General features: G+C 40.5%; 1 protein-coding gene across 5 annotated transcripts in view; it reads left to right on the top strand.

The window, feature by feature from the left end:
* CSNK1A1 (casein kinase 1 alpha 1) overlaps positions 1–25,946 on the top strand; it is a 51,955-nt gene that overhangs the window by 13,479 nt on the left and 12,530 nt on the right. For 2 of the 5 annotated variants that reach the window (XM_054036966.1, XM_054036964.1), the window contains exons 3-10: positions 4,856–4,982; positions 6,643–6,741; positions 9,280–9,363; positions 14,481–14,620; positions 18,490–18,568; positions 19,616–19,690; positions 21,135–21,241; positions 22,531–22,679. In XM_054036966.1, coding sequence (XP_053892941.1) covers positions 4,856–4,982; positions 6,643–6,741; positions 9,280–9,363; positions 14,481–14,620; positions 18,490–18,568; positions 19,616–19,690; positions 21,135–21,241; positions 22,531–22,679 — 860 coding nt within the window. Of the gene's footprint in view, positions 1–4,855; positions 4,983–6,642; positions 6,742–9,279; positions 9,364–14,480; positions 14,621–18,489; positions 18,569–19,615; positions 19,691–21,134; positions 21,242–22,530; positions 22,685–25,946 lie in introns of those variants that run through there. The other 3 variants (XM_054036968.1, XM_054036967.1, XM_054036969.1) reach the window with 3 other exon arrangements.

Raw genomic sequence — 25,946 nt, 5'->3', positions numbered from 1 at the left:
CTTGAATGGACAAGATGTAGCCTAACTTCTTAATCCAGTTTTTCCTGGAAACATTACAGGAAAATGAAGTTGTTGATTTGCAGTGTTTAGCAAAGCAAACACTGAATATTTCAGATCTCCTTTACCAAACCTTTCAAATTAACTGGTTGTGTGAATAGACCAGAGTTATTTCTGACATGTAACAATTTAAGAAATTAAAGAGGTGGTGAAATACTATAGCATTTTCCAACATACATTCCTTTTGGTAAGCTGTTGCAGAGCTAGCTTTGCTTTAGGCCATGGAGACTAAATATTACAAGCCTGTTAAGAACTCTTGATAAATACTGAAACCCTTTATTTTAGAATTGGTTCTGAGGAGAGGGATTTTTCTGTATTTTAAAAAATCCCCAAACAAAATCTGCCGTAACGGACATAATCCACCCAAAACAGAGTTTGTTTTGGTGGGAGGGAGAATACATTGAGATGTTAGCAAAAATCTAAAAATAGACTGATTTTAGTCTGGGTGAATGATGTTCCTAGTCCACGCCTTGATAACGGTCTAGTTAAAAACAAAAAACCTGTGCCTTGTTAGGAAAAAATCCTCCCTCTTTCAACAATTCATACACCTCACTGAGATATATATACCTGCACCGTTTGGTTGGGGTCAGTTACCCATAGAGCATATTGCTTCCTTGCGTCGTATAATCCTTAATTTAATTTAAATAAAAAAGATGGCTGAAATTAGCCTTCACTTTCTAAATTTGAGGTAAACCTAAGCACTTAGTGAAACATGTTTGGGCAGAAGCAGGTGGAGCTATCCTCGTGATTCGTCTGTTTGTTCATAGCATGTATGAGGATTGGATGGAGGGATTGAAATGCTTTTCAAAGCAAGTAGGAAACAACTTCTATGGAAGGTCTGCCCAAACGCTTGATCCCTCTAACTATACACCCCCAAAACACACTGATCTCTTATTTCTTACGTTGAATTAAGCAGCTTTTTTAGTTCTAAACTAATCCATTAGCTCCATTGTTAATGTGCTCATTTCCTGTGTTAAGTTTTAAATCATAGAAATGTATGGTTGGAAGGGATCTTGAGAGGTCATCTAATACAGTCCTCCTGTGTCGAGTCAGGGCCAAGAACACCTATATCAGGGATTCTCAACCTTTTTTAAATCCGGTCCCACCTTAGCATTGTTTTTCCTGGACTCCTCCCACTCTACCCCCTAAAATTGTTTTTGAATGAGTGACATTGCATCCTGGTGCTTGCCCCTGTACCCCTAGATTTACTATAATTACTGAACTATTAGAAGATTTGTCATGCCCCTAAAAGTTGGACACCCTCCCCAGGTTGAGATGATCTGTCCTAGACCACCCCGACACATTTGTCTAACCCAGGGGTCCCCAATGCGGTGCCCGCGGGCACCATGGTGTCTAAGTGCGCCCGCATACTGGCTGGCAGACAAGCATCTGCCGAAATGCCGCCAAGAAGAAGCATCCTCTGGATGGCGTTGCTTGTCGGGGGCATTTCGGCAGATGCTCACCCGCTGCCACGGTCCTCCGTGGCTTGTCGTCTGGCACCCACCAGGTGAAAAAGGTTGGGGACCACTGGTCTAACCTATGCTTAAAAACCTACAGTCATGAGATTTTGTTTAAAAACACTTGAATTGCAGGATGATGCATATGTTTTCAGTATGCTTTGCTGCTATTTGACATAAAAGGAATGTGGACTCTGAAATCCTGGGTTCTATTCCAGGTTCTGAAGGGAGTATTCTCAGGTGGCTTCAGACCCTTCTGCCCTTACCTCTCCAGCCTGTCCGTGTTTAGTCTCTGCCCTCTTAGCTCCTCATCCCTCTGCATTCCAGTCAAGTTGTTCCTCCTTCTCCCTAGGTGCCAGCAGGGGGTGCATGGGAAGCTCAGTTCCCAGTGCATGTTGTGACAGTGGCTTTTGCCAGGTAGAAGGAGCAATAGCAGGAACGTGTGCTCTACCCCTGCAGCATGCCCATTAGAGAGAGAATCTTTGGAGAATGTAGCTGCCAAACTAGGTGCTGAGACTTTCAGAAACTCCTAACTTGGCCAAATTTCAGTTGCTTATAACTTTACCAGAATTTAACTGTTTGGGTTGAAAATGGTCTTACAATGGACAGTGGTGGGTAACTGTATCTATTTTAGACTGTGCAGGTAGCAATATCTATAATGCAAACAAAATATAGTACTTTTTGAAAGGGAAACTGGAACCTAAAGCTTTCAAGGGGGCCAGGACCAAAGCCAGAGCCCTACTGCTCTTGGGGTGGGGGGTCAAAGCCTAATCGCTTCAGCCCCAGGCAGGGGGTGTAACCTGAGGCCAGCGCCACACCCACCCACCCTGGAGTCCAGCCCTGGGCCCCAGCAAGAGTAATGTCAGTCCTTGGCAACCCCATTAAAACAGGGTCTTGACCCACAGTTTGAGAACCGCTACCCTAGACTAAAGAGCCCCTGCACAGGGGTCGGCAACCTTTCAGAAGTGGTGTGCCGAGTCTTCATTTATTCACTCTAATTTAAGGTTTCGCGTGTCAGTAATACATTTTAATGTTTTTAGAAGATCTTTCTATAAGTCTATAACATATAACTAAACTATTGTTGTATGTAAAGTAAATAAGGTTTTTAAAATGTTTAAAAGGCTTCATTTAAAATTAAAATGCAGAGCCCCCGAACCGGTGGCCAGGACCTGGGCAGTGAGAGTGCCACTGAAAATCTGCTCGCGTGCCGCCTTCGGCACGCGTGCCATAGATTGCCTACCCCTGCTCTTGCATCTTCTCCCTGTGTATGTACTTTAAGAATGTGATCAATTTGTCTTTTAACCTTCTGTTCCATATAAATTACACTTCCAACCTCACTGTAAGGCATGTTTTTCTGACATTGAATCATTCTTGTGGCTCCTGTCTTAGTCCTTTCAAAGTGTTGACGCCTGCCTGGTGGGGGTCTCGTCAATGCCACATACAGTGGGGATATTGCCTCCTTAATCCTCCTATTCATATTGGCCCTCTTTAGCTGTAGCATCACACTGGTAGCCTGTGTTCAGTTGGTTACCTACCACAACCCCTAACGTCCTCTTCACACTCTGCTTTCCAGGATATAGCCCCCAGCCTGTCAGCGTGGCCTCTACTTTGTTCCTAGATGTAGGACAATGCATTTGGCTGTACTGAAACACATGACCTGGATTGATGGAGTCAGTAGTGGTTGAGGACAGAGCAATCTGGGATACCCTACTTTCCTAGAGTCCTCTCCTTAAGTAGGTATTTGCTACAGGAGTTATACAGACATGTGGTAGTTGGGGCATAAGTCGGAACTTGATATAGTCTTCCGTTCGCCTACCTTTATTTTTGGGATAGTTATTACTAATGCTATGGCAAGGGTCATATTGGTCAGATCCCAGAAAAGTTAATCTTATTTTCTTCACTTTGTATGATCGAAGTCTCCAGTGTCTGACTCTGTCCATTGAAAGACCTATGTACAGGGTTACAGTAGTCAACTCTGAAGGTCACAAAAGTATGTTTACTGTGGCTAGGTCCATCTTTGATAAGATGAGGTGCAGTCTCTGGCTAGTTAGATGGCAGAAGGTTTTTGTCATGACCATTTTGTCAAGCAGTAATGAGCAAGGAGGACGTGTGCTGTAAACTGCTGAATCCTGAGAAGAACCTTTCAAAGCATGTCCTTTTCCTGACTTTCATCCAACCAATTATCTTGATTAGACATTATTTGGAGAGGTGCAAGTTGAACTGGAGAGAAAGCAGTGGTGGTGGTTGTTCCTTCTTGCCTCTCTTCCCTTCCCCTCTCCCCCCAGAAAGATGTTAAACCTGATGGGAGGGAGGTATTTAAGCTTTGTGGGACTTCACGGTTGAGCACTTTCAATGTAGATGAGCCCACTGCCATACTGAGCATTCTGAAGGGAAGAACTGGAGTTATTTTGAAGTGGTCCCATCAACCCCTATTACATCTGGTAGGATAATAGTATGCATTGGTATGAAATACCATAGACACATTAGTAGGAATACTGTGGATGGGAAGAGATCTTCCCTCATTGCTGAAAAAATAGATATGCTTTTTGTAAGTCGTAGCTGCCTCTGCTTTGCTCTGTCATTTTAATTTGGTACACTGGTATTTTTCAAATGTTCTGTCAGAAAGTGGCAGACATCTAGTTGAAGACTGAGAGGGATGTGAGAGTTGCAGGTGGAAACTGACACTCCTTCGTTTGAAGTGAAAATTGAAGGCACACCTTATTAAAATACAAACAAAACCTTTTTGCTCAATGTCCTATGAAAGTGGAGTGATTTTTCTGGAAAGTAGGGTGACTCAGTAAGTTGCTACAGAGCTTTTTGTTGCTGCTTGCTTTACAAAAAGGTATTCTATTTAATAATAAAAAATTAAACTGTATCCTGCTTGTAAAGGCCAGCTGCCAGTCGGTTGTTTTTAGTCAGTGCTTTTGGTGGTTAATAAGAGAATGGGAGAGTTAACATAGTTAAAGGCCAGCATTATGTACTGCTTTCTGGAAATCAATGGCAGGGAGAACAAAATGGAGCTGATCCAATTAAGACCTAAACAAAATGAATATTATAAAAGAAATGCATCATTGCCACTAATCTACATCAAAGTAAATTACTGTCACAAAAATACTCCATGTCTAGCAGTAGCCAGGGCTTGCTTATAAATACTGAACACTGTAAAACAGTCTAGTTAATTGGATTTGTGCATCAACAATCTCAATTGTTATTTTGAAGTGGGAAAACGTATTACTTGGCATCTTCTAGAAAATATTAACTGGCTACCTCATTGTTAATACTACAGATTGTTAGTTTATCTTAAACAGAATGATAACTTAGACATCTCTGCTTCATTACAGGTGGTATGGTCAAGAGAAAGATTATAATGTTCTAGTTATGGATCTTCTGGGACCCAGCCTTGAAGACCTCTTCAACTTCTGTTCCCGCAGGTTCACAATGAAAACAGTACTTATGTTAGCAGACCAGGTATGTGAAACTTAAATTCACATTGTAAGGAAAATGAAGCAAATAGTGCTCCTTTTAAGTATGTCAGAATGTGTGCAACTCAGTACTCCAAATACTCAAGTGACTATTTGACCCACATAGAACAAAAAATAGGAACAGTGATAGTGGCAGTTTCGTGGTATAGAGCATAAGATTAGCATTGTAGAGAACTAAGAATGCAACACAAATATTAGTATTCTACCCGTGCTAGTGTTAATGCTTTATAAAATCATGCTCTTAATTTTATTTTACTTACATCACAGATGTCAAGTATTGGTAAAAAGCAGTCTTCAAAATTTTGGGTTAATTTGTTTAAATGAAACGCCATAATAGGCTTCAGCCAAGCATGTTGTTGGCAGGCTGTATATAGACTTTTTTGTCAAGCTCTGCCACTGCACATCAGTGTGTATCTGCTACATTCTTGCTATCCTGACTTTGTCTTCTCAAATTGAATGGTTTTGGGATGTCTGCTTTCCTGTAGGGACAAGCATGGGGATGCCAAACACCTTTCTCTTAATTCAAATCTCTAGAGTTGAGGTTGTTGTGAAAGGAAAAGTTTTGATTCTTCGAGAGTAGCTTAAGTATCTATGGGTCAATAGGAATGCCTTTAAACGCACCGCTAGATAGGATGTAGAACTTTAGTACAGGTTTCAGAGTAGAAGCCGTGTTAGTCTGTATCCGCAAAAAGAACAGGAGTACTTGTGGCACCTTAGAGACTAACACATTTATTAGAGCATAAGCTTTCGTGGACTACAGCCCACTTCTTCGGATGCATACCTTTAACTTTAGTACAGTAAATTTAAAGATGGCCACTGGGACACATTGCATTAGGATTGTTTCTAGCTTAGAGAGATGCTACAGTATTGACACCTGTAGTTCACTAAGGCCTGGTCTACACTTAAAATTTAGATCAACATAGCTGTCGCACTCGAGGTTGTGAAAAAATCCACACGCCTGAGCACCATAGCTATGCCAACCTAACCCTCTGTGGTAGGTGCAGCCAGGTTGATGGAAGACTTAGCTCCTATTGCTTGGGAGGTGGTCCTACAGTAACAGGAAAAACACCTTCCATCGCTATATGGGGTTATATCAGCATAGTGATGGCGTTGTAGCTATAACACAATTGTCCCCGTAATGTAGTCCTCGCCTAACGCTGTAGTAGTATTGTCCAGCCAATTAAGATAACCAGAATAGCTAAAAGGCACATGTGGAGTAACAAACTGTTAATGAGTTGGTTCCTAGTTAAACAATATCAGGAAAAGATTTCTAAAACAGTCCTGTAGTAAACAAAGTAACTTCTGCTAGATTGCTTGGATTTTTTTAAATTTGTGGATAAATCAATTGTGAATAGCACTTGTGCTATTTATAGTGAAACAATTGGACACTTTTACACTGAAGGCTTGTAGTATTGGTTAAGTGATGACAGACCAGTGATTATCTTCATCAAACTGTTTGTCGCTTCACTTGACACATCTATTTTGTGAGTACTTGTTAAAATGTACTTGGTTAAATATGCAATTTATAACTCATTCATTATTAAGGAAAATGAACTTGAACTGAAACACTGGACTTTTTTTTCCTAATATCTTTGATCTTTCTCTTTCTAATGTTAAATTCTGATTATTTTTTCTTGTATTTACAGATGATCAGTAGAATTGAATATGTGCATACAAAGAATTTTATACACAGAGACATTAAACCAGATAACTTCCTAATGGGTATCGGGCGTCACTGTAATAAGGTTAGTCTAATGCTCTCTGCATGAAAGAACAAGGAGGGTAATGCCTCTAAGAATGGTTCTGATAAACATTTAGATTTTGAAAAAATCTATTCAGCTTGAGTTAACTGTTTGTCATTGCTGAAATGGATATGCTAAAGAGACTAAATCAGTTTAATTCTTTGATGCCAGGTGGTGGGATTTCCTTACATGTATTGCTAAATGCCGTGCCATGAACATTTGGGCCTTTGACCCACCTCACAAGGAGGATTTAATGACAGGATTGTTTTTAAACAAAAAATCTGAATTGTAAACTAATGTAATTGATTACCTAACGTGCTCTGTCCAACTATGGTGTTTCATTAATCAAAGTTCGTGCATATCAGAATAGCTTAATTTTTTTTCCCTGAATGTTAAAATCAAATCTTAACTCTTGGCTCCAGGACTGATTTCTTGATGCAAAATGTGTTCGCACCAGCTTAGGAGCTCCTGACCTACCTGTCACCAAGGTGTTAAAAATTTGTAATGATTGGTAATGAAATCTTCAGGATTATGCATACAAAAATAAACAGTCAGCCTATAAATGGTAGGATTGTTGACTTAAACTGTATTTGTAACTGAATTTCTGCAAACCTGTCAAGTTGGAGAAGTACTAAAATGTAGATTAGCTGAAAGCTTGAAGATCACACATCAAAACTGACCTTACTGGATCTTAACGTATTTAAGTTAAATTGGGGGACTTCTAGTTGCTAACTTTAAACTTGTGGGGGCGGGGGGTTACCTTAGCCAGAGATGCATGCTTCCAGTTGGAAACTTTGCATAGAGAAATACTGTTTTCAATGATTAGTTCTGTTGAGTGAAATGTTTAATTCTCAATTGTTATGTTGAGCTCGGGCAGACAGGCAGCATTGGCAATGCAGTAAGCATGCTATTTAATAGAAATTTTTAACTTGAGGACAAATGTAAATTAAGCTTTTTATTGGAAGCAAGATTCCCACTTATGTTCTTTATATGCTATCTGAGGATGTTTACTATCTTTCGGCACTATTAGCTATAAAATGTTTACCTTTGTTTGCCTGTATGAATGCCAACTTGAAGCCATTAACATTAGAAACAAAATTGGTTGCTAACATGAGAAACATCAGAGTTCTGTCTGAAGGGGTGCAGTGCACAATGAACATTTAGATTTAACTGTTTTTGTTGGAAAATCTTTTGTAACAGTCAAATTGAAAGGTAAAGTCTTCATGTAATCCTGTTGCTGTTAAACCTTGCTCATTCCCAAGTTTCATACTTTTACTCTATAGAGCTCTATTTTTCTCTGCTATAAAGCAGTCAGGTTCTTTAATTTTCTGGCAAGACCTGGCAATATAATTAGAAAAAATTAAAATAGCTTATTTTAATTTTTTTTACTAGTTTGTCTCTGATTTCCAACTTCTTTCGTTTTTGGCCGTTTTCCCACACTTTTGCACAGTCATGCTGGGTTGGCATTGTAGCTCCTTGTTTTACCTTGATATGGAATAATGGCCTAGAAAATACTGCTGTGCTCATTTTATTAGATGAGCATGTTAGTCGCATCAGCTGAGTGGAAAACCTAAATTGCCTGCAGACCATGAATTTTTAGTCAATGCCACTTGCTATCTGTGTTAGGGAGCTACACAATGAAATGGTGGTAAACACTCTTGTTGTGGGCATGAGTTTTATTAAATACCAAGTTGAACAACTTAGATAGTCCTTGATGTAAGAATGTAAAATTGTTGCTTTACCTAAGCAGAATTGAAAAGGGACATTTTGGTTCAGTTTTGGACTAATGGCTGCTCCATTTTAGAAACACTTGCTTCCAGATATAATACACTGTTTTGTTCCTTTTCTTTGTAGCTAAGTGCAGCTACGTATTTAATAGTTTTGTACATACTCCTTGAGGACATGCCAGTCACAAAAAGACTAGGGTGCCATGGTAATCTTGTTCCAGTAGCTTCCTGTCAATTATAAGCAATATTTTTTTTTTAAATGTAGTCACAATTTAAATTTAAGTGATCAATTTTTAAATTATTCTCAATTTGATATTTGGGAGTAACTTTGTTCCTACCTTAAAAGGTGAACTTTCAGCTCTGCTAGAAATAAGCCCTGCATGCTTATGAAAGTAAACTTTAAGGTGACTAAATGCCTTCTACCTCTTCCTTACTGAAGATTTACTTTTTCTGAATGTCTTTTGGGGAAGGGCAGTTTGTGGTATCAAAGAATGCTTTTGTAAGCAAAGCTTCAATTTCCTTTTTTGATAGAGCCAAATGTCACCATTGCTATCCCTGTTTAAGGCAGTGCCATTATGGAGTGGCTCGTATTCAAAAATTATCTTGCCACATCTTTCAAAATTCTCTCCTTTAAAAAAAAACAAACAAACAAACAAAAAACTATTTTGGAAAACTACAGTGCTTGGTGGAAGAAGGATGGCATTTGGCTACCCTGTTCTTTCTCTAATGCCTCGGTGTTGCCTGTCTGCGCCGGCCATTGTTGCAATGTAAGCAATACTGTTTGATGCACTGCCACCCTCTATTGTTTGTTCAGTGTTTAGAATCTCCAGTGGGGAAGAGGAAAAGAAGCATGACTGTTAGTACTTCTCAGGACCCATCTTTCTCAGGATTAAACCAGGTCTGAAACTGTCTCCTATTCCAACCTCAACCCCAAATTCATGTGCTTTATTTATTTTTTTGTTTTGTTTCTGGAGAATGTAGACCTTGCAAAAGCACCTCTTATGTTGGCATTATTCAGACATACTTGGCAAACATGTAACATTTCTAAGATGTTTCCCTGTGGCGCTTGTCTAAACTGTAAAGTGTTTTCTGTAAACTTTAATGTGAAATGGGTTATATGTACATGCCTTGTATTCAAATGCAGAAATTGGTTTTAGTTTGGTATATAAAACTTTAGTGCAATTCGTTGCATGTCTTGACGTGGATAGGTTACCCCTTCAAACTGGTAGCAATGTAGCAGCAGGACTTGCTCATAGGGCTGTACATATGCCCGCTAGCAGGGTGCATGTTGTATATCTGAATGTGTTCAGATATGGGGAAATCCTGTTGACTACCTCAGTCAGTCTCCCTTCCCATGCAGTTTTTGCTTGGTAAATCCATTTCAAATGGTGGTGTGAGGGCACTCATGACTTAAGACTGCGCTCATAAAATGTAGCTGCCCTGATAAGCCTCTATTGGATAATCTCACGTTGCCTGTTGCTTTCAAATCTTAAGTGTAGGGTTCCTTGCTGCTAGGAGGGAGGACATGATTGGAAAGGGAAAGCAAATCTTGTGCCTATTTCTAACCATGCAGTTGAAACTAAATGGAAATTAATCAGTAAGCAACTCATCAGTTGGTTGGTAAGGTGTACTATTCTGGTATGTAGCTTGCGGAAGCAGTAATCTTCACTGCTTGTACTACAGAACAACTACCTATGCTGCACCTGACTAAGTCATTAGGAATCTAGTTCTGAAAACATGTCAGTCAAGGCAATTTTTATTCTGCAGCTGCCCTACCCTTATACGTCAAATTAAATTAAGGTGCTATTGAACTTGTTTCTATGATGGCTCTTCTGTTAGTGCTGACTGGCATCTGATGAAAGAGTCTGTCCATGTTAAAATTGGGTCAGAGGGTGTTGTGAAGAGATCCCAGCCTCCTACATTGACAGATACTACTTTACTCCATTGAACCCTTAGTTGTCTAGAAGGGAGGTGGCTGAACTTGCTGTCCTGCTCCTGGAGACTAGGTTAAGTCCCCAAGGAAAAAAAAGTTACAGTGGAATACAACAGAGATTCCAGTTACTTGATCAGTGTAAAAAAGGACTATACATCACTGGATTAGGCCAGTTTTAAATAATTGATATCTGTACATTTTAAATATGAGTAGGGAACAACAGCTTTATGAGCCCAATATGCATTTAAGCAGGTCTATAAGAGTTGTAGCAGGAAGCATGGAGTATCACAAAATTCCTGCAACTAATCTCTTTTTTTTTTTTTTTTTTTTAAAGCAGCAGCAGGTAGGATTTAAAATGCCATGTGGAACAAAACTCCAGGAAAAAAAATACAGAATTTGCCTAAAGAACTATAAAGACTGCTGCTGTCTGTGTGGATATTCCTTTTATTTTGATTGGTATCATTAGGCTGTGTTTCTTCCTACACTTACGATTAATGGCAGACCCCAAGGATTACAAAAGTGCTTGTCATATCAGTTGAGACTTTGAAGTATTTAAAGTACTTTGTAAATTCCTTGTGTAGTTTAAATGTTCTGATTAAGTGAATGTGTGTAGTCATTGAGGAAGGTGGCTTTCCTTTGAGGCATAAAACACTTGTATTTGTTATTACTGGAAGGAGGCACTCTAACAAACAGCTTTTGTGATCAAAGGATCATATTGGTGGCGGTCATGTGATCACAAAGCTTTAAACTTTGAACAGTGGATGGGAGTCATCTTTCTGGGTGGAGGTCAGCTATAAATTTACATCACACTTAGTTTTTCCTATGTCAATGGTAGGTAGCTTTTGTAGCATGCTAATACAAGTGTAACCCTACAGCATCTACTTTAGGACTTATTAAATTGTCCCAGTAGTTCTAAGAATTTGAGGTTCCTGCTCAGCCTGTGAGGTGTTCTCTGCCAGTAGTTGTGTTGTGTTTGGCTAAGAATGGAGATTTTTCTGACTGCTTTTTGAGGCTGGCAGTGGCTTCATCTGGTGGAACATGAAATGACAACAACCTGAATTACTGGAAGAAATTTCAGTAAGGCAAAGCTTTCCCTTAAGAGAAAAGGAAGAAAGAAATTTCATGCAAATTTGTGCGAAAGCAGGTTCTTAAGATCATGGTCTTAAATATAAAACAAGTATAAATTATGGCAAAATGTCCCCAAGTTCTTCAGCATCAAACATTGTCCCTTTTCTCGGCCACGTAAGACCTGTCTTCAGGCTGCTAAAGTGTCCAGTAATTCCCCACTAAACGTCCTCTCGCTTAACGTTGTTTTGATCTTACGTCCCTGCTCAATTACAGAACATGCTCCATTTAAAGTTGTGCAATGCTTCGCTATAACGTCGTTTGGCTGCTGCTTTGTCCACAGCTGGCAGCCCCCCATCTGCTCCCCTACACCTGCCCCCAGCGCCTCCCGCCCTCTGGCAGACCCCGCGGATCAGCGCCTTCCTCCTCCTCCCCCCGCGGCAATCAGCTGGCTTGCGGCATTCGGGAGGGAGGAGGAGCAGCAAGGACTTGGCGTGCAGGGTACTTCTCCCTCCCCTGCCTCCCAAACTGTGCAAACCAGCTGATTGCCACAGGCAGGAGGGAGGGGGGAGCCTGCGCACTGAGTCCTCACTCCTCCCCTCTCCCTCCTGCCAAGCCAGCTGATTGCTGCGGGGAGTGGGAAGGAGTGAGGATGCGGAGCACCTCCCCCCTCACTCCCCTGCCTCCTGCCCGCTGCAATCAGCTGGCTTACGACATTCAGGGGGCAGGAGGGAAAGAGGAGGAGCGAGGACTCGGTGCGCAGGCTCCCCCCTCCCTCCCCTGCCTCCTGCCTGTGGCAATCAGCTGGTTTGCAGGGTTTGGGAGGCAGGGGAGGGAGGGGGAGCCTGCGGGCCAAGTCCTCGCTCCTCCCTCTTGAAGGCTGCAAGCCAGCTGATTGCCGTGGGCAGAAGGCAGAGGAGGGAAGGGGGAGGAGTGAGGATGCCACATGCAGAGTAAAGGAGGGGGGAAGAAGAGGTGGGTTAATGGTGGAGGTTTGGGGGAAGGGGTGGCGTGAGCGGGCCGAGGGTTGAGCCCCCTGCCCCTGGTGCTTGCAGAGTAGGGGAAGCTGCTGCTGCGCAATGTGCTTCTCCTAGCCTACAGCACCTCCTTGCCTGCCTCATTGTCTCCAGTGCCAGTGGGCTGTGCCTGTGTGGGGTAAGGTGAGGGAACCTCCCAACTATAGTACTGTATGGCAAAAAAAAATTTCCCTGGAACTTAACCCCATTCCCCACCCCCAATTTACATTTATTCTTATGGGGGGAATTGGAGTCGCTTAACAACGTTTCACTTAGTCACATTTTTCAGGAACATAACTACAACATTAAGTGAGGAGTTACTGTACTTTTGAATTTGATTGCTCTCCAGAAGAAACTATAGTTAACAAATCTCCACCAGCCAGCCACCCTAGAGTGGAGCTTCTTTGCATAGTAGAAATGTTGATTTAATTTGTGTTACCACCTAGATGTACCAAAGGCAGCCCTCTCTCCTTATATACTAGGGTAAAACTATCCCTTTGGTCCATCCTCGCCCCCCTCCCCCCCCCCATGTTGAGTGAATTTAAGAATCATGTCCTCTGTCTTAGTTACCCGGAATAATCTTTTGAACTTAAGACCTTGAGTGTGATTTTCCGAATTATTTAAGAGTTGCAAAAGCACTCTTAATAGCCTGACGCTCAGCCACTTCAATCCCTCTCCTATGTATGGACTGAGACCCCAACCTTCTGTTGGCCTCTGGATCTAATCTATGGCAGTGGGGTGTCACATGCCATCAGGCTGAAACTTGAAGGTTGAGCTAAAAAAATTATCTGAGTATCTTAAAGGAAAGAAAGGAACAGATTTAATTGTTCAACACTGAGCCGAGTAATATTCCAGATCTGACTGAACACACTTTTTACATACCTCAGTCTCATTCTTTGCTGCCAAATTCTGCCTGAAGTTTTGCCACAAGAAAATACAGTAACAGCACACTAACCGTAATCCAGTTAAACCTACTTGTTATTTAAGTTTGATAGTTATGGAGGTTTAGTTGACATGAGCTTTGTAGAAATAAATCTTAATCTGATCCTTTTACTGGGCTAGAGCTGCTTGGCTATGTGAGTATAATCAGCTGGATTTAATAAAAGCATCTCATGGTACTTGGCTTGCTGACTTCTTATCAGTAGCTTAAAAATATGGGTGTATGGCTGAAAGCAATATATCTCATTGCTATTAAAATTGGCCTTTTATGCTATGCAAAATGATCTTTGATTGCTAGGACAATTAAAATGCACAAATGCTAGCACAGCAAAACATAATTGAAGGGTTTAAGTTGCTGAACTACCTTTTAAGTGAATATCTAAATGTATGTAGTGCAAAATTGCTTCAAGATAAATACATTTTTGTGATGCATACAGCCATACCATATTTTCATTTCCCTTCCTAACTAATAATCACATGTCACAGATCTTGAGTAAGGGCTGGTCTATACTGCCCCAGAGTTTGCACTACAGCGGTGTGACTAGCAGTGCGAATCAGAGTGCTGTTCTGCGACTCCTCCATGTGGCCACTGCTGACACCACCCAAAAGGTTCTTAGTGTGCATTCATGTAGTCCTGTTTGAAAAGGACTACATGAACGCACACTAAGAACCTTTTTAGTTCACACCCGCAGAATCTGTACAAGGGAGTTACAGCATGCACTGTTGTTCACACCCCCATAGTCCAAACTGTAGGGCAGTGTAGACATAACCTTAGTGTAATACAGATTAGAACAGTAGTAAAGTATGTTTAAGATTAAACCTTTGAGTTGAGTAGCACAATCTAGTCCCTCCCACCTGGAAAAGGAAAGGCTTGAAATAATTGAATATTAAAACTTCGAGTTTGCTTGTCAGGGGCAAATAAGACTGACTACCATGTTACTTTGCTTCCTTTAAACTATTGCCTCGTTTCATTAGGTCTGTAGTTAAACCAAAGTACATATTGGGTGGGGTTTCCACATACTTGCATCTGGAAGCAATAACCTATTTTCTTTTCTCTTTAAGTTATTCCTTATTGACTTTGGTTTGGCCAAAAAGTACCGGGACAACAGGACAAGACAACACATACCATACAGAGAAGACAAAAATCTCACTGGCACAGCTCGATATGCCAGTATCAATGCACATCTTGGCATTGAGCAGAGGTGAGTTCAAGGGGGATTACTGCAGTGCTCCTGAAAGCTGTGGGCTGACCTCATTCATAAGACTCAGAAGTCTCTAAACTACTTTCACTCAAATGTGTGAACACATCCCTTGGCAAATACTTACTTTTCTGCCTGCTTCTGCCAGAGTATGAAAGCTAATTAAGTAAGTGCTTTATTTTCTTCCTTGAAGTAGATTGAGTCTTGCAGGCTGAAGAGACACTTGTTCTGAATAAAATTTCAAAGCACAAGTTTTTTTCATTGTGCTGGCACTTGTTGTTGTCACTTTGAAAGGTCTTGGAAGATCCACTTCCATAGCCCATTTTTTTTTGTTTCAGGAATGGGAAAAACTCCTAACTGGCTTCAGAGGCCTTTTTGTACTGACTTTCAGTGCTGGTATTTTTACTTTGTCTTCCCCCAGTCATTAATTGTTAGGTTATGCTTGTGCCCATACCTGCAGGTAAGGTTTTGAGGATCATGGCACCCCTGCTTTCCTCATCTGTTCTAGTCAATCAAAAGGGTGGATTTGCAACCTGGAGTCAGAGTGCATCACTTGCTCTGCATGCCTGAGCTCCACTCCTCCAGAAATCAACTGGAGCGGGTGCTCTCTTCTCTAGCTGTCCAGTAGCATGTGTTGGGCACATCAAGCCAAACATGAGTTGATGCTGTATGTTCATCCCTCACCCATTCCTGCTAGATATCATTATACATAAGACATTTCAGAGACTAAAGCAGTATAAAGTAGAGCCCTGCGCAGGACTTTTTTTTTAATTCTCCTCCCATATCGTTTCTTGCACTTTTATCCTGCTCCCATCTGCAAAAACTTTAGGTCCCGTAAGAGAAACAGATTCGCCCATGCTACTTTAAAAAAAAAAAAAAAAGTGTGTGTGTGTGTGTGCACACTCACAATTCAGACAGTTTTTACTACTAAAAGAATAAAACAAATCTTGCTTAAGCCATGTTAAAAAAAAAAACTTCACTCCTGTTATAATAGACATCAAATCTTTTTATCCCTCGCTTAAATTTCAGTATTAAAACCTTTATTTAATTTTTTTTGTTTTCCCTCAAATTACCACAGTTCACTTTTTTCCCCTCACTCCTGCCCACAACAACGTGCATTTTACCTGCTCCTGCTGTAATTGCAGTGGGTCCTGCGGGATCCCAGTCCTGCTGCAGGACTCTTGTATAGAGCCATAATAGGTCACATCCTGAAGTAGTTAGCCTTTCCTCTGAATTTTTGCTCCCTGTGGGCTGTAGTCAGAGCTTGAACATTATTAAAACATAGCTTGAGCAGCTGTTTTATCTCATCAGTTGTAGTAAAACTTACAACTGACTATTCAGAGCATGTGGGAAGGGTTTAGTACCATAGAGTTTAGAAAAGGTCCATATGTTTCCATATTGACCTCCTTCCTCTATTTGTTTTTTTGTGTGTAGCAGTCATGAATAGCAATTTAAATATGGTGGTTCTTCCCAGGCAATGTTCTAACATCTTAGACGTGGGGCAAACAGAGAAGGTGGGTATTAGATCTTCTGATGTGAACACATGCTCTTAACACAGGTTTTGATACATTGCATCCTAAGTAGATTTGAATAAGCCATGATCTGAAGGTAGAGGCAGTGATCATAAAAAGGACTATGCATTCTTTGGGGCTATTTTTAGTTGTTTGAGTCTGGCAGCTCTCCCATCCTCTATTTTGGTATTTGGAATTCTAGTTTAATGGTAAACTTTCTTTACCCCACTCTCTCTAAGAATTACTAAAACATTCAGAGTAAGCCAGCAGTGAAGCCACTAAGTGATCCCCTGCTGTAAATCAAGAGAAGATGGAGACGACCTGAAACTTGACAGCAGACCACTTCATCAGTTACTGTGCTAAATTGAGACTAGTGCAGGGTTTGCTCTGTCAAGTGTAGTGACAGCTGTTACTGAAGTAGCATAAATACCTAGTATAACAGAAGGTGATATCATCTCATCCTTTACAAGCCAGATATCCTGGAGTCCACTTACATGCGTTTCGATTCTAATGAAGCCTTTATTAGGAAATGTCAGTACAAGACTGTAAATTCCAGGCTTCATACTGTACAGCTATGGCATTGAAAAATCCATTTAAAAAAATTACAGGGGAGGTGCATGCTGCCCCCTCACTGCCTGGGCTCAGAGAAGAGTCTGCCCCAGAGTCCTACTGCCACCACCCCCATATAGGCTCTTAAGCACATCATGTCTATGCACAAGGTCACTGGGGTTTGCTAGTGCTTATTTTAAAATGGAAAAAACAAATTATTTCAGAACCAGCAAATTTTGCACACTGTGGCCTAGGAAACTGCCCAGTCTGACTATGGTCACCCTCATTTTTCCATCCTACCTTGTAAGTACAGTACATTCACTGAGTATACTCTCGGGTAGTAAGCTCTGCAGGGCAGTGTTGTCTTACATGCACATGTGGATTCTTTTGTAATCTACTTATGTAGATACTCCTTCACTACAGTCTCATTAAATAAACTCCCCTCTGCTGGCTTTCCTCCCCTCTCCCTTTAGCCCCCAGTGGGCGGAAAGAGGGAACCTATTGCCGTCTAGCTTCTCTGCAGACTCTGATTCCTGCAGAATAACTGCCTGGCAGGAGGTGTGTTTGATGAACTGGGGTTTGTGGGTAGACACAGAAAACTAGTTAGTCCAGACCACACTAAAGAGGCATCAGCAGCAGGCTGGCATATAGAAGGGCAGAAGCCTTCCCTGGTATTGCAGGGAGGACATTGCCAAGAAGGAAAACTGGTGGAGCATATACCTCCTCGCTGCAGTGAATTGCACCTGTCTTTAAATACTCTCTCAGAAGAATGATTCAGGAAAATGTTATCTGTGGAGCATGTTTGGTGTGATAAGGTCTGAGGCTGCTTAGTGGTGCCGGAGCATGTCTAGTGGAAACAATGTTTTAGCAGCAAGCTCTTAATGCAGTCTGCAAATGGCACTGGAGCTTCCTCTTACAACATTTTTTCCCCCTTTTTTGATGGTGATTTAAAAGTGTGTTTTAAATAACTTACATATAGGGGTCACAATGGCTCTCTGTCTAGATATGTTGATAGTAATTAAACATCAGAATCTACAGTAAGCCCCATAATAAAAGCAGGGTTCAAGGAAAACTGTTTTAAGTAGATCAAAGATGTAAATAAGACTATAGAAGTCTCTTAAAATAACACTAATTCAGATCAGGTTTCTGCCTGAATTACTTAAGGTCTGTCTATATTCCAGAGACTATAGGGGCATAGCTCTGTTGGAAAGGGGTTTTTACATTGGTGTAGGGATTTTGTCCCCAAATGACCATAAGTAGATCGATGGAAGCATTCTTCTATTGACATCGCTGCGTCTACGCTGGCGGTTAGGTCATCATAGCTAGGTCAGTCGCATGTAGATTTTACACACTCCTGATTTAGGTTTGTTGACCTGAAGTGTGGACCGGGCCTTAAATGAAGTTAATGCATCTGTAGTTATCAGATTTTTCACTTTGGCTTTCTGGAGTTCAATGGGAACAAACTTTCATAGATGTGCAGGTGTTCAGTCACAACTGCAACTAATGTCAATAGGAGCTGCATGGGAAAGTCATTTTCCTTGCTTTGAAAAACTAAGTAACATTGGAGGCTTGAGACTGATTGTTACATGTTTGCCCTAAATTTCAGCATCTCTAAAATATCTTGTAGAGAAACATAGCTTAATCCCAGGTTTTTCTTCCATTTTGCTCATTGATTCCTTGTGTCATTGTTAGAAATAGTATGAACAGACATGACACTGTTTCTAGTTTAAGGATTCTTATGAACACTAAATGGTGTAATCTTAATTTTCTGATAACATTTGCGGTTTTTAAGGTTGTCTTTTTTCTCTACAGTCGTCGAGATGATATGGAGTCTTTAGGCTATGTATTGATGTATTTTAACAGAACCAGCCTGCCTTGGCAAGGATTAAAGGTAGGCCATGCAGTCTGCAGTCTTACTCTAGATTCTAAACATTTAAGAGCTGGGAATAGATGCTTTTGACTACTAGCCTGCATAAAATGATCTGTGCAGTTCTAACTCAGAGCTCTTTTCCAAGTTTAGTTTTACTGGATGTGACAGGAGAAAGCCTCTGCTTTTTCTCATGCTGTATACAGAATGTGTGTATTGTTTCACTTCTAAATTTATTCTAAACAATGGCTTACATCAGCCTTGCAAAAGTACTCTTCCTATCCAAGGGTGAGGTCATTTTGGAAAGGGAGACTTAAGATATTAAAGGTTATTTTAGTATTCTCAATAACTATGCAGGATATGAAAGTATAAATTTAAAAAGAAAATGTAAGTCTAGTTTGTGGGTTAGGTAGGTGAATTGCTATCTTAATTGAAACATACACTAAGCTTAACACAGGTGTGTATTTGCATTACCCTGTGTCAGAACATGGGGTCATCATGTAAAAGCATGGTCAATTTGTGATTGAATAGTGTAGACTTATTCTTTCCTGTATTTTAGTTTTCTTTCCCATATGGGAATTGTGCTATTCAGGGCATGTTACAGCTGCACAACCTGTAAGGTTTTTAAACCGGCAATCTGCTTGTGAAATACTAGAACTTTTCAGCTGCAATCTAATGTAATGGTTGCTCACTAAAAAGCACAGGCAGCAGTTGAAGGGAGTTCAGGAATTGGAATTAATGGAACTTTTGCAAATGGATATTCAAGTAGGATCTGAGTGGACAAAAGCAGCAGCTAGAAAGACACGAGATGTGCCATGTGATGGAAGCCTTAGACTGCAATAAATGGTATTAAACTGTGTCCAAATCTTAATGCCAGATTGACCTTCATTCCCTCTGCAATAAGTATGTGGGACTTGGAGATTTCACATTTAAAAAAAAAAAAAGAAAGAAAAAACACTTCTGGTTGACAAAGGGCTTTCCCTGTCAGTTTGATTTTTATTTTTTGCTACTGTCCTTGTTAATCCAGTGTTGCACAACATCTTTTTATATTGTGACCCACATGTTCCACAGGCTGCAACAAAGAAGCAAAAGTATGAAAAGATTAGTGAAAAGAAGATGTCCACTCCTGTTGAGGTTTTGTGTAAGGTAAGAGTAAATAGAAATAACTTTTTCACCACATGACATCCTTCCTTAGAAACTCAAAGGACATGTCCAGTGTGTTGGACACACAGTCAAAGCACTTTAAATAAACTGCATTCTCTACTCACTTGAATTCTCCTGCTAGCCATTCCTCCTTGAACAGCAGGTGCAGCTGGCAATCTAACAAGAACCTTAATTTGCAAATATAAATAAGACAGGCATAGCCTTGGTTTGGGGGGGTCTGAACAATATAAATCTTCACCTTTGCCAATTCTGCTTGCTCTCACCATGTAAACACTCGGCCAGGTTTATCTGGGTTCAGTGTCATCCACTTTTCCTAAAGTATTTCATTGAGGTACAAATAGAACACTCTCATCACAGGAAAGATTGGATGAGATGGAGCTACAGAGCTCCTCCAGTGCTGTGAGGGAAGACTCAGCAACCCATGTTTCCTAATAGTCTCCTATACCTGTTGAATAGAAGAAGCAATAGAATGGACCCCTGTGGAATCCCACTTGAGAGGCCTGACTGCAGAAAAACAATTGTCCAATACTGTTGCCTGGGATTTCAAAGGACTGGCTCACTGTACCCTCTCTGGGGCTGCAGATGTCAGCACCTCATGGCATCAAAGGCATGGGCATAGATGCCTGCTTTTTACCCATCTCCAGGATAGATTATTTTGTTGGTTAGGTGTCCTCCAAGAGTCCCTTGGGTCTAACTCTGCAATCCTGCAAATCCACCATATAGTGAATGTAGGAAATGTAGTTCTACTTCTTACAGATGACAGACTTTAGAAGTATCTGTCACTGAATTTTCCCTTCTCTTGCTTTTTCTCTTACAACACTAGAGCATTCGTTTATGCAAATAACTATTTTATCCTTAAGAATAGGGTGTTTAAGCAGCACTTATTACACAGAAATTCACATCATGATGCCAGTTCTCAAAGTAGGAGACTTTTCATGATTAAGTCCCAAGGAGCATTAAGCAGTAGCTTCTGTTTTTACTTATAATACCCCAAAATAGCCTGTATGAGTAACTTTGAGTTTTCTGAAGAACTATAACCCCTTCTGTTGGGGCAAAGGATTTTTAAGAACTAAGCATAATTAGAATAAAAGGGGAAGGGTATAAAAGAATAAAGCATTTGGTATATTTTTCAGTTTTAATTAGGTGCCATTGTTTGTAGATATACCTTTATTTTTATGTTACAGACATCATATTAAGGTCCTGTGAATTAAGACAGGAAAAGGAATATATTGTTGGGTGTCTGGTAATCGGATGAGCATCCCGAGCAAAATGGGGCCAAAACAGACTTAAATTCTTGCCTTCTCCTAAGACCCAAATCCATTTTTTAACTCTGCCTTTAAACATTGGCTATGGCTTTTTGATTTCTGAATCCTTACAAATGGCTCCTCATTGCGGGTCATAGTTTGACTAATGCTGTTGCTTACAGGGATTTCCTGCAGAATTTGCCATGTACCTGAACTACTGTCGTGGCCTGCGCTTTGAAGAGGCCCCTGATTACATGTATCTGAGGCAATTATTCCGTATTCTTTTCAGGTCAGTCTCAAAATGTAGCATAATGATTTAGAAATCTAATTGTGTCAGCACTCAAATGAAAAATTACTGCTTCATGAATCTTATTTAGAGCTAGGTTTGGTTTTTTTTTGTTTTTTTTTTTAAAACAACTCCTGGAATACGGAGACTTCTAAGTTTACTTCAAGAAATCATTTAAAATTAGAAACCGAGTGCAAACTACAACTTTAGAAAACCAGGAAATGTGGCACAACATGAAACTGGCTGTGAAGGAAGAGGATCTTTTCTATTTGATCTGTTCCGCCCTGGCGATTACCTAGCTCAGTGACTTTGATCCCTCTTCATCCTCAACCCACAAAATGTCTGAAATTGTCCCACATCTCACCATCACCAGCAACTCTCGGTGGCAAGAGGATTATGGGATTTGGATCACGAGAAGAACCAATGGGAGGCTTTTGGGTGCTGTGGGGATTGGGGCTACATATAGATCTGCTGGTGGTGTCCTGGAAGTTTATTTGAGGGGAGGGAATGGTGTTTTAAAAACCATTAATGCTTTTTACACTGTAAAGAAGCAAACAAGAACATAAGACCAACTGTTTTCTCTGTAAATTGTCTTTTAATAATGGAAGTTGTTGTTGACCCTCTGTAATCTGAGCCCTTTGGGATCTTGCAAATCATCCTACACTGAAGAGTTATGAATTTATAGCACCACAAATCTTTCCTATAATACAATATAAAGAAAGAATCATAGAATATCAGGGTTGGAAGGGACCTCAGGAGGTCATCTAGTCCAACCCCCTGCTCAGAGCAGGACCAATCCCCAACTAAATCATCCCAGCCAGGGCTTTGTCAAGCCTGACCTTAAAAGCCTCTAAGGAAGGAGATTCCATCACCTCCCTAGGTAACCCATTCCAGTGCTTCACCACCCTTCTAGTGAAAATATTTTCCCTAATATCCAACCTAAATCTTCCCCACTGCAACTTGAGACCATTACTCCTTGTTCTGTCATCTGGTACTACTGAGAACAGACCCATGATGTTGGGTCATCATGATGTCAGTGTAGGCAGAAGGAGAAGCTGGGCTATGCAGAAGTACTTATCTGTGTGAACGAGGGAAGCAGACATTACCAAATGGCTTTCAAGCTTACTCCAAGGATTCCTTTCAATTATTAATATCTAGCATTTGTACACTGCTCTTAATAGTTTTTGTAAAGTGCTTTGGAGATTAATGTCTAGCTTCATTTCTCAGCATACTGGCTTGAAATTCACAGTAAGGTAGTCATGTGTTGCAGTAAGTGTTTCCCTGTCTTCTAGGACCCTGAACCACCAATATGACTACACATTCGACTGGACAATGTTAAAGCAGAAAGCAGCACAGCAAGCCGCCTCTTCCAGTGGGCAGGGGCAGCAGGCCCAAACCCCCACAGGCAAGCAAACTGACAAATCCAAGAGTAACATGAAAGGTTAGTAGCCAAGAACCAAGTGACGTTACAGGAAAAAAATTAAACACTAAATTGGATAATGCCAGTGATTTAAGTGTTAGATCAAGGAGATGGTTTAAAAACACACATTTGGCTGTTTAAAAAAAATAAATAAAGAAGACGTCCTTGGAGAATTTGACTACTAACTTTAAACCAAAATGTCCTTGTTCTTCATATCATTTCTTTTGGGGATGTTGGGTCATTTTAACCACTGCATCTTTTGCTCCCGCATTAACCCCTTTTCCAAAACAAGAAACTGACTTGGTGTTGGGAATGTGATACATGATACAATCCAAAATCCTAGACCTAACACTTTTTTAAGGGATAGTTCTCATTAACTAGGGCTAGTACGTGGAGACTTTGGGTTCTGCTCTGTTCCAGTTATAGGAGTGCTGTGGGTTTTTCTCCGCTCTGCATCTGTTCAGCAGTGAAAATGGAAAACTGTGAATGATATGGTTTAATCAGTTGTCTTCCTGTAATGTTAACATGTCCAGCATTCAGCCTCACTTGGCCCAAAGTCCAGGGAAAGGACCAATAAGCCTGGAATGTCTTGCTCAAATTCAGGTATAATCTTGAACTGCTGTTGTACTTCAAGGTTTTATCCCAGAAAGTCACAATTTTCCATCTTTTCATTTCAAAGTGGTTGGACGTTCTTGGTTTTCAGACTTCTTGGTATAAAACATAAGTTTTTAGATGATGGGTTTTGTGGGGAAATGTTGTGAAATGTTCAGATGCAATTGCTTTCCAAAACTTCTTTTTGAGACTAAACATGCTTCAGTTTGAACACTGTTGAATTCTGCTGGAAAAGCCCTAAGGACTACTTTGAATATGTTTTCTTGCTACTTTTAAAACTCAGCTCTTTGAGCAAGGAAATTATTTCAATCTTACCTTCACAATGCATGTGCTGTATTAGATTATATTCCATTGATGCAGTAACAGTTACTACTATAGCAGGTCCTTGTGCCAAACATGGCTGAAACAAAAGAGAAACCTTGGATAATCCTTGGTTAGAATTTAACCTGCAGTGAATCTAGGTGTGAAAGTCAGTAAGCTAACAGGTTAAGTTTAAGACTAATAATGCAGGGAAGTGCTGTGAAAGCCACTGCACAATTCTGACTTCTGGCGTTCTCTTACTGGTAGACCAAGAGTGCTACACTTAGCAGGCGGGTAAATTGAAGGCCTACTTAACCACTGTCAAGTATTCCAGCAAGAATGGCCTGATGTAGCTGGCAGCCTACCTTTTTAATTGCATCAACCAGGATGCCAACTTGAACATACCGGTTGCTCACTCTGTTACATGCTAATGCCATCTGTTGGGAAAAGGTGAAAGTTGAGCATCTTGACTGGTTAGAACGTTACAGAACAAATATTGTGTGTGGGTGTGTATGTATATATGTATGTGTGTGGGTGGGTGGGTAGGTGGGTGTATATATGTGTGTGTGTGTGTGTTTTTTTATATATATATATATTATATATATTATACACACCCACCCACATGTAAATAAACTCCCACTATTCCCCTCTCGATAATCTGAAAAGTCCTGTGCTAATGAGGGGGTTCTGACATCACATCTCAGTAAAGGCCTCTCCCTTTCTGCTGTTTTTCTCTTGCTGCTGCTTATGAATCCATTGTGTTTGCTGCAGAGAGGAAGAGCTCCCTCTCCCTTTCATGTGATCTGGAAATCTGTAAAGGTCTTGGGAGGGAGAGGGCAGCATGCCCAAAAATGTTTTGATTCGCTGGAATCTTCTGGAGCAGCAGCAGATTGGCTACTGGTTGGTTGAAATACAAGAGATACTTCATAATCTGGAGAGCATTCCAGAAGTAGAGACACATTAACAGTGACATAAATTATGCAGAATTGGGGAAACCCGAATCATTTGTATGGAAACTTTTTTACTAGACATGAACATGGAAAAACGGTTAAAGCTAAGTGCAAGTTCTGTTCTCCTGAGTATGACATGTAGATAGAATGAAGAAACACTTTGATGAATTCTTATGATGTGTCCAGCTACTAGCAAAGATTATTGCAGTCAAACAGCAAGATAGGGAAAGTTAGTCTGCATCAAAATTTTTCTTCTGTGCACTCCAACTTTGTCTTTGGCAGCATCATGAAGCATGCTGGGATTTTCTGTTAAGACAGTGATATTAGTGAAAGTGAAGCTAATTCCACTTCGTCTTCTGATAAGAATTTTGATACTCCACCTGCTTCAGCATTGAAAACTCCTTCTTCTGGAAAGTATTCAGATGTTCATAATCAAATTGTTTTTAAGAGGTTTTTGGATAGAATGTGCCATGATCAGAAAAAACCTAGCTTGACTATATTTGATAGAGGTATTTATGCCAGCAATATACCATTTCATACTATCAAAAATCCTCATATGCTAGAATTTTTTCATAAGTTGCATCCTATTTACGAAGTACCAAGTAGGATACAGTTTATAGGAAGTCTTCTGAGGGCCAGAGCAGACGATCTGAAAAAGAATAGGTGTAAGTTCCTCACTTGTCTCTAGTATTTGATGGATGGAGCTATAGTCACGGAATGCTCCTTCAACTTCATGATAACTCCACAGTGCTTTATTCGTTTCAGTACACAACTGAGAATCACCACACAGCCCAATATATTGTTGACCGGTATAATAATGTAATCAATGAATTGGCTCCAGGGAAGATTATTTTGGTTGTGACCAACAACATGGCTAATATGAAAGCTGCTTGGGCTTTAATAAATACGTGTCCACACTTTCTTTGTCGTTTGTGCTGTCCATATGAGGCAGCTTTTCATTGATGAGATCTGACAACTTTCTCATCACATGTCAAAAGTGAAAAGCATTATCAAGTTTTGAAAAACCAGCCATTCTTCAACGTTATTGAGTACAGGACTCAGTATCCTCCACACTTAGTAAGCATTGTCATACACAATGGGCATCTTCTATTAAATGTTTCAAAGATCTTCAAATATGCAAGAAGGTCATTCAATAAACAGCTGTTGGAAAAAGGGGTGACCAAGTGCTGCCCCCAAGTACTCCGCACCGACAGTCTCAATATCTTGAACATAAAGCTCAAAGTTCATTTCACTGCTTGTACCGCATAGCTCAGTCCATTCAGACTATGGAAAATTATAGTTCAACATTTGTCTGATGCCAAGAACGAGTTGCTGATCGATACATTTTCTGAGTATACTGAACACAATCCATGTACAAAAGCTGAAGAGGAAAGATAATAGACAAAACAGTATCATGGAAAACCAA

Source organism: Malaclemys terrapin, chromosome 8, assembly GCF_027887155.1.
Source record: "Malaclemys terrapin pileata isolate rMalTer1 chromosome 8, rMalTer1.hap1, whole genome shotgun sequence".
Classification (NCBI taxonomy): Eukaryota; Metazoa; Chordata; order Testudines; family Emydidae; genus Malaclemys; species Malaclemys terrapin.
Note: the sequence above shows the minus strand (reverse complement) of the source record. Positions and strands in the feature narration are given on the sequence as shown.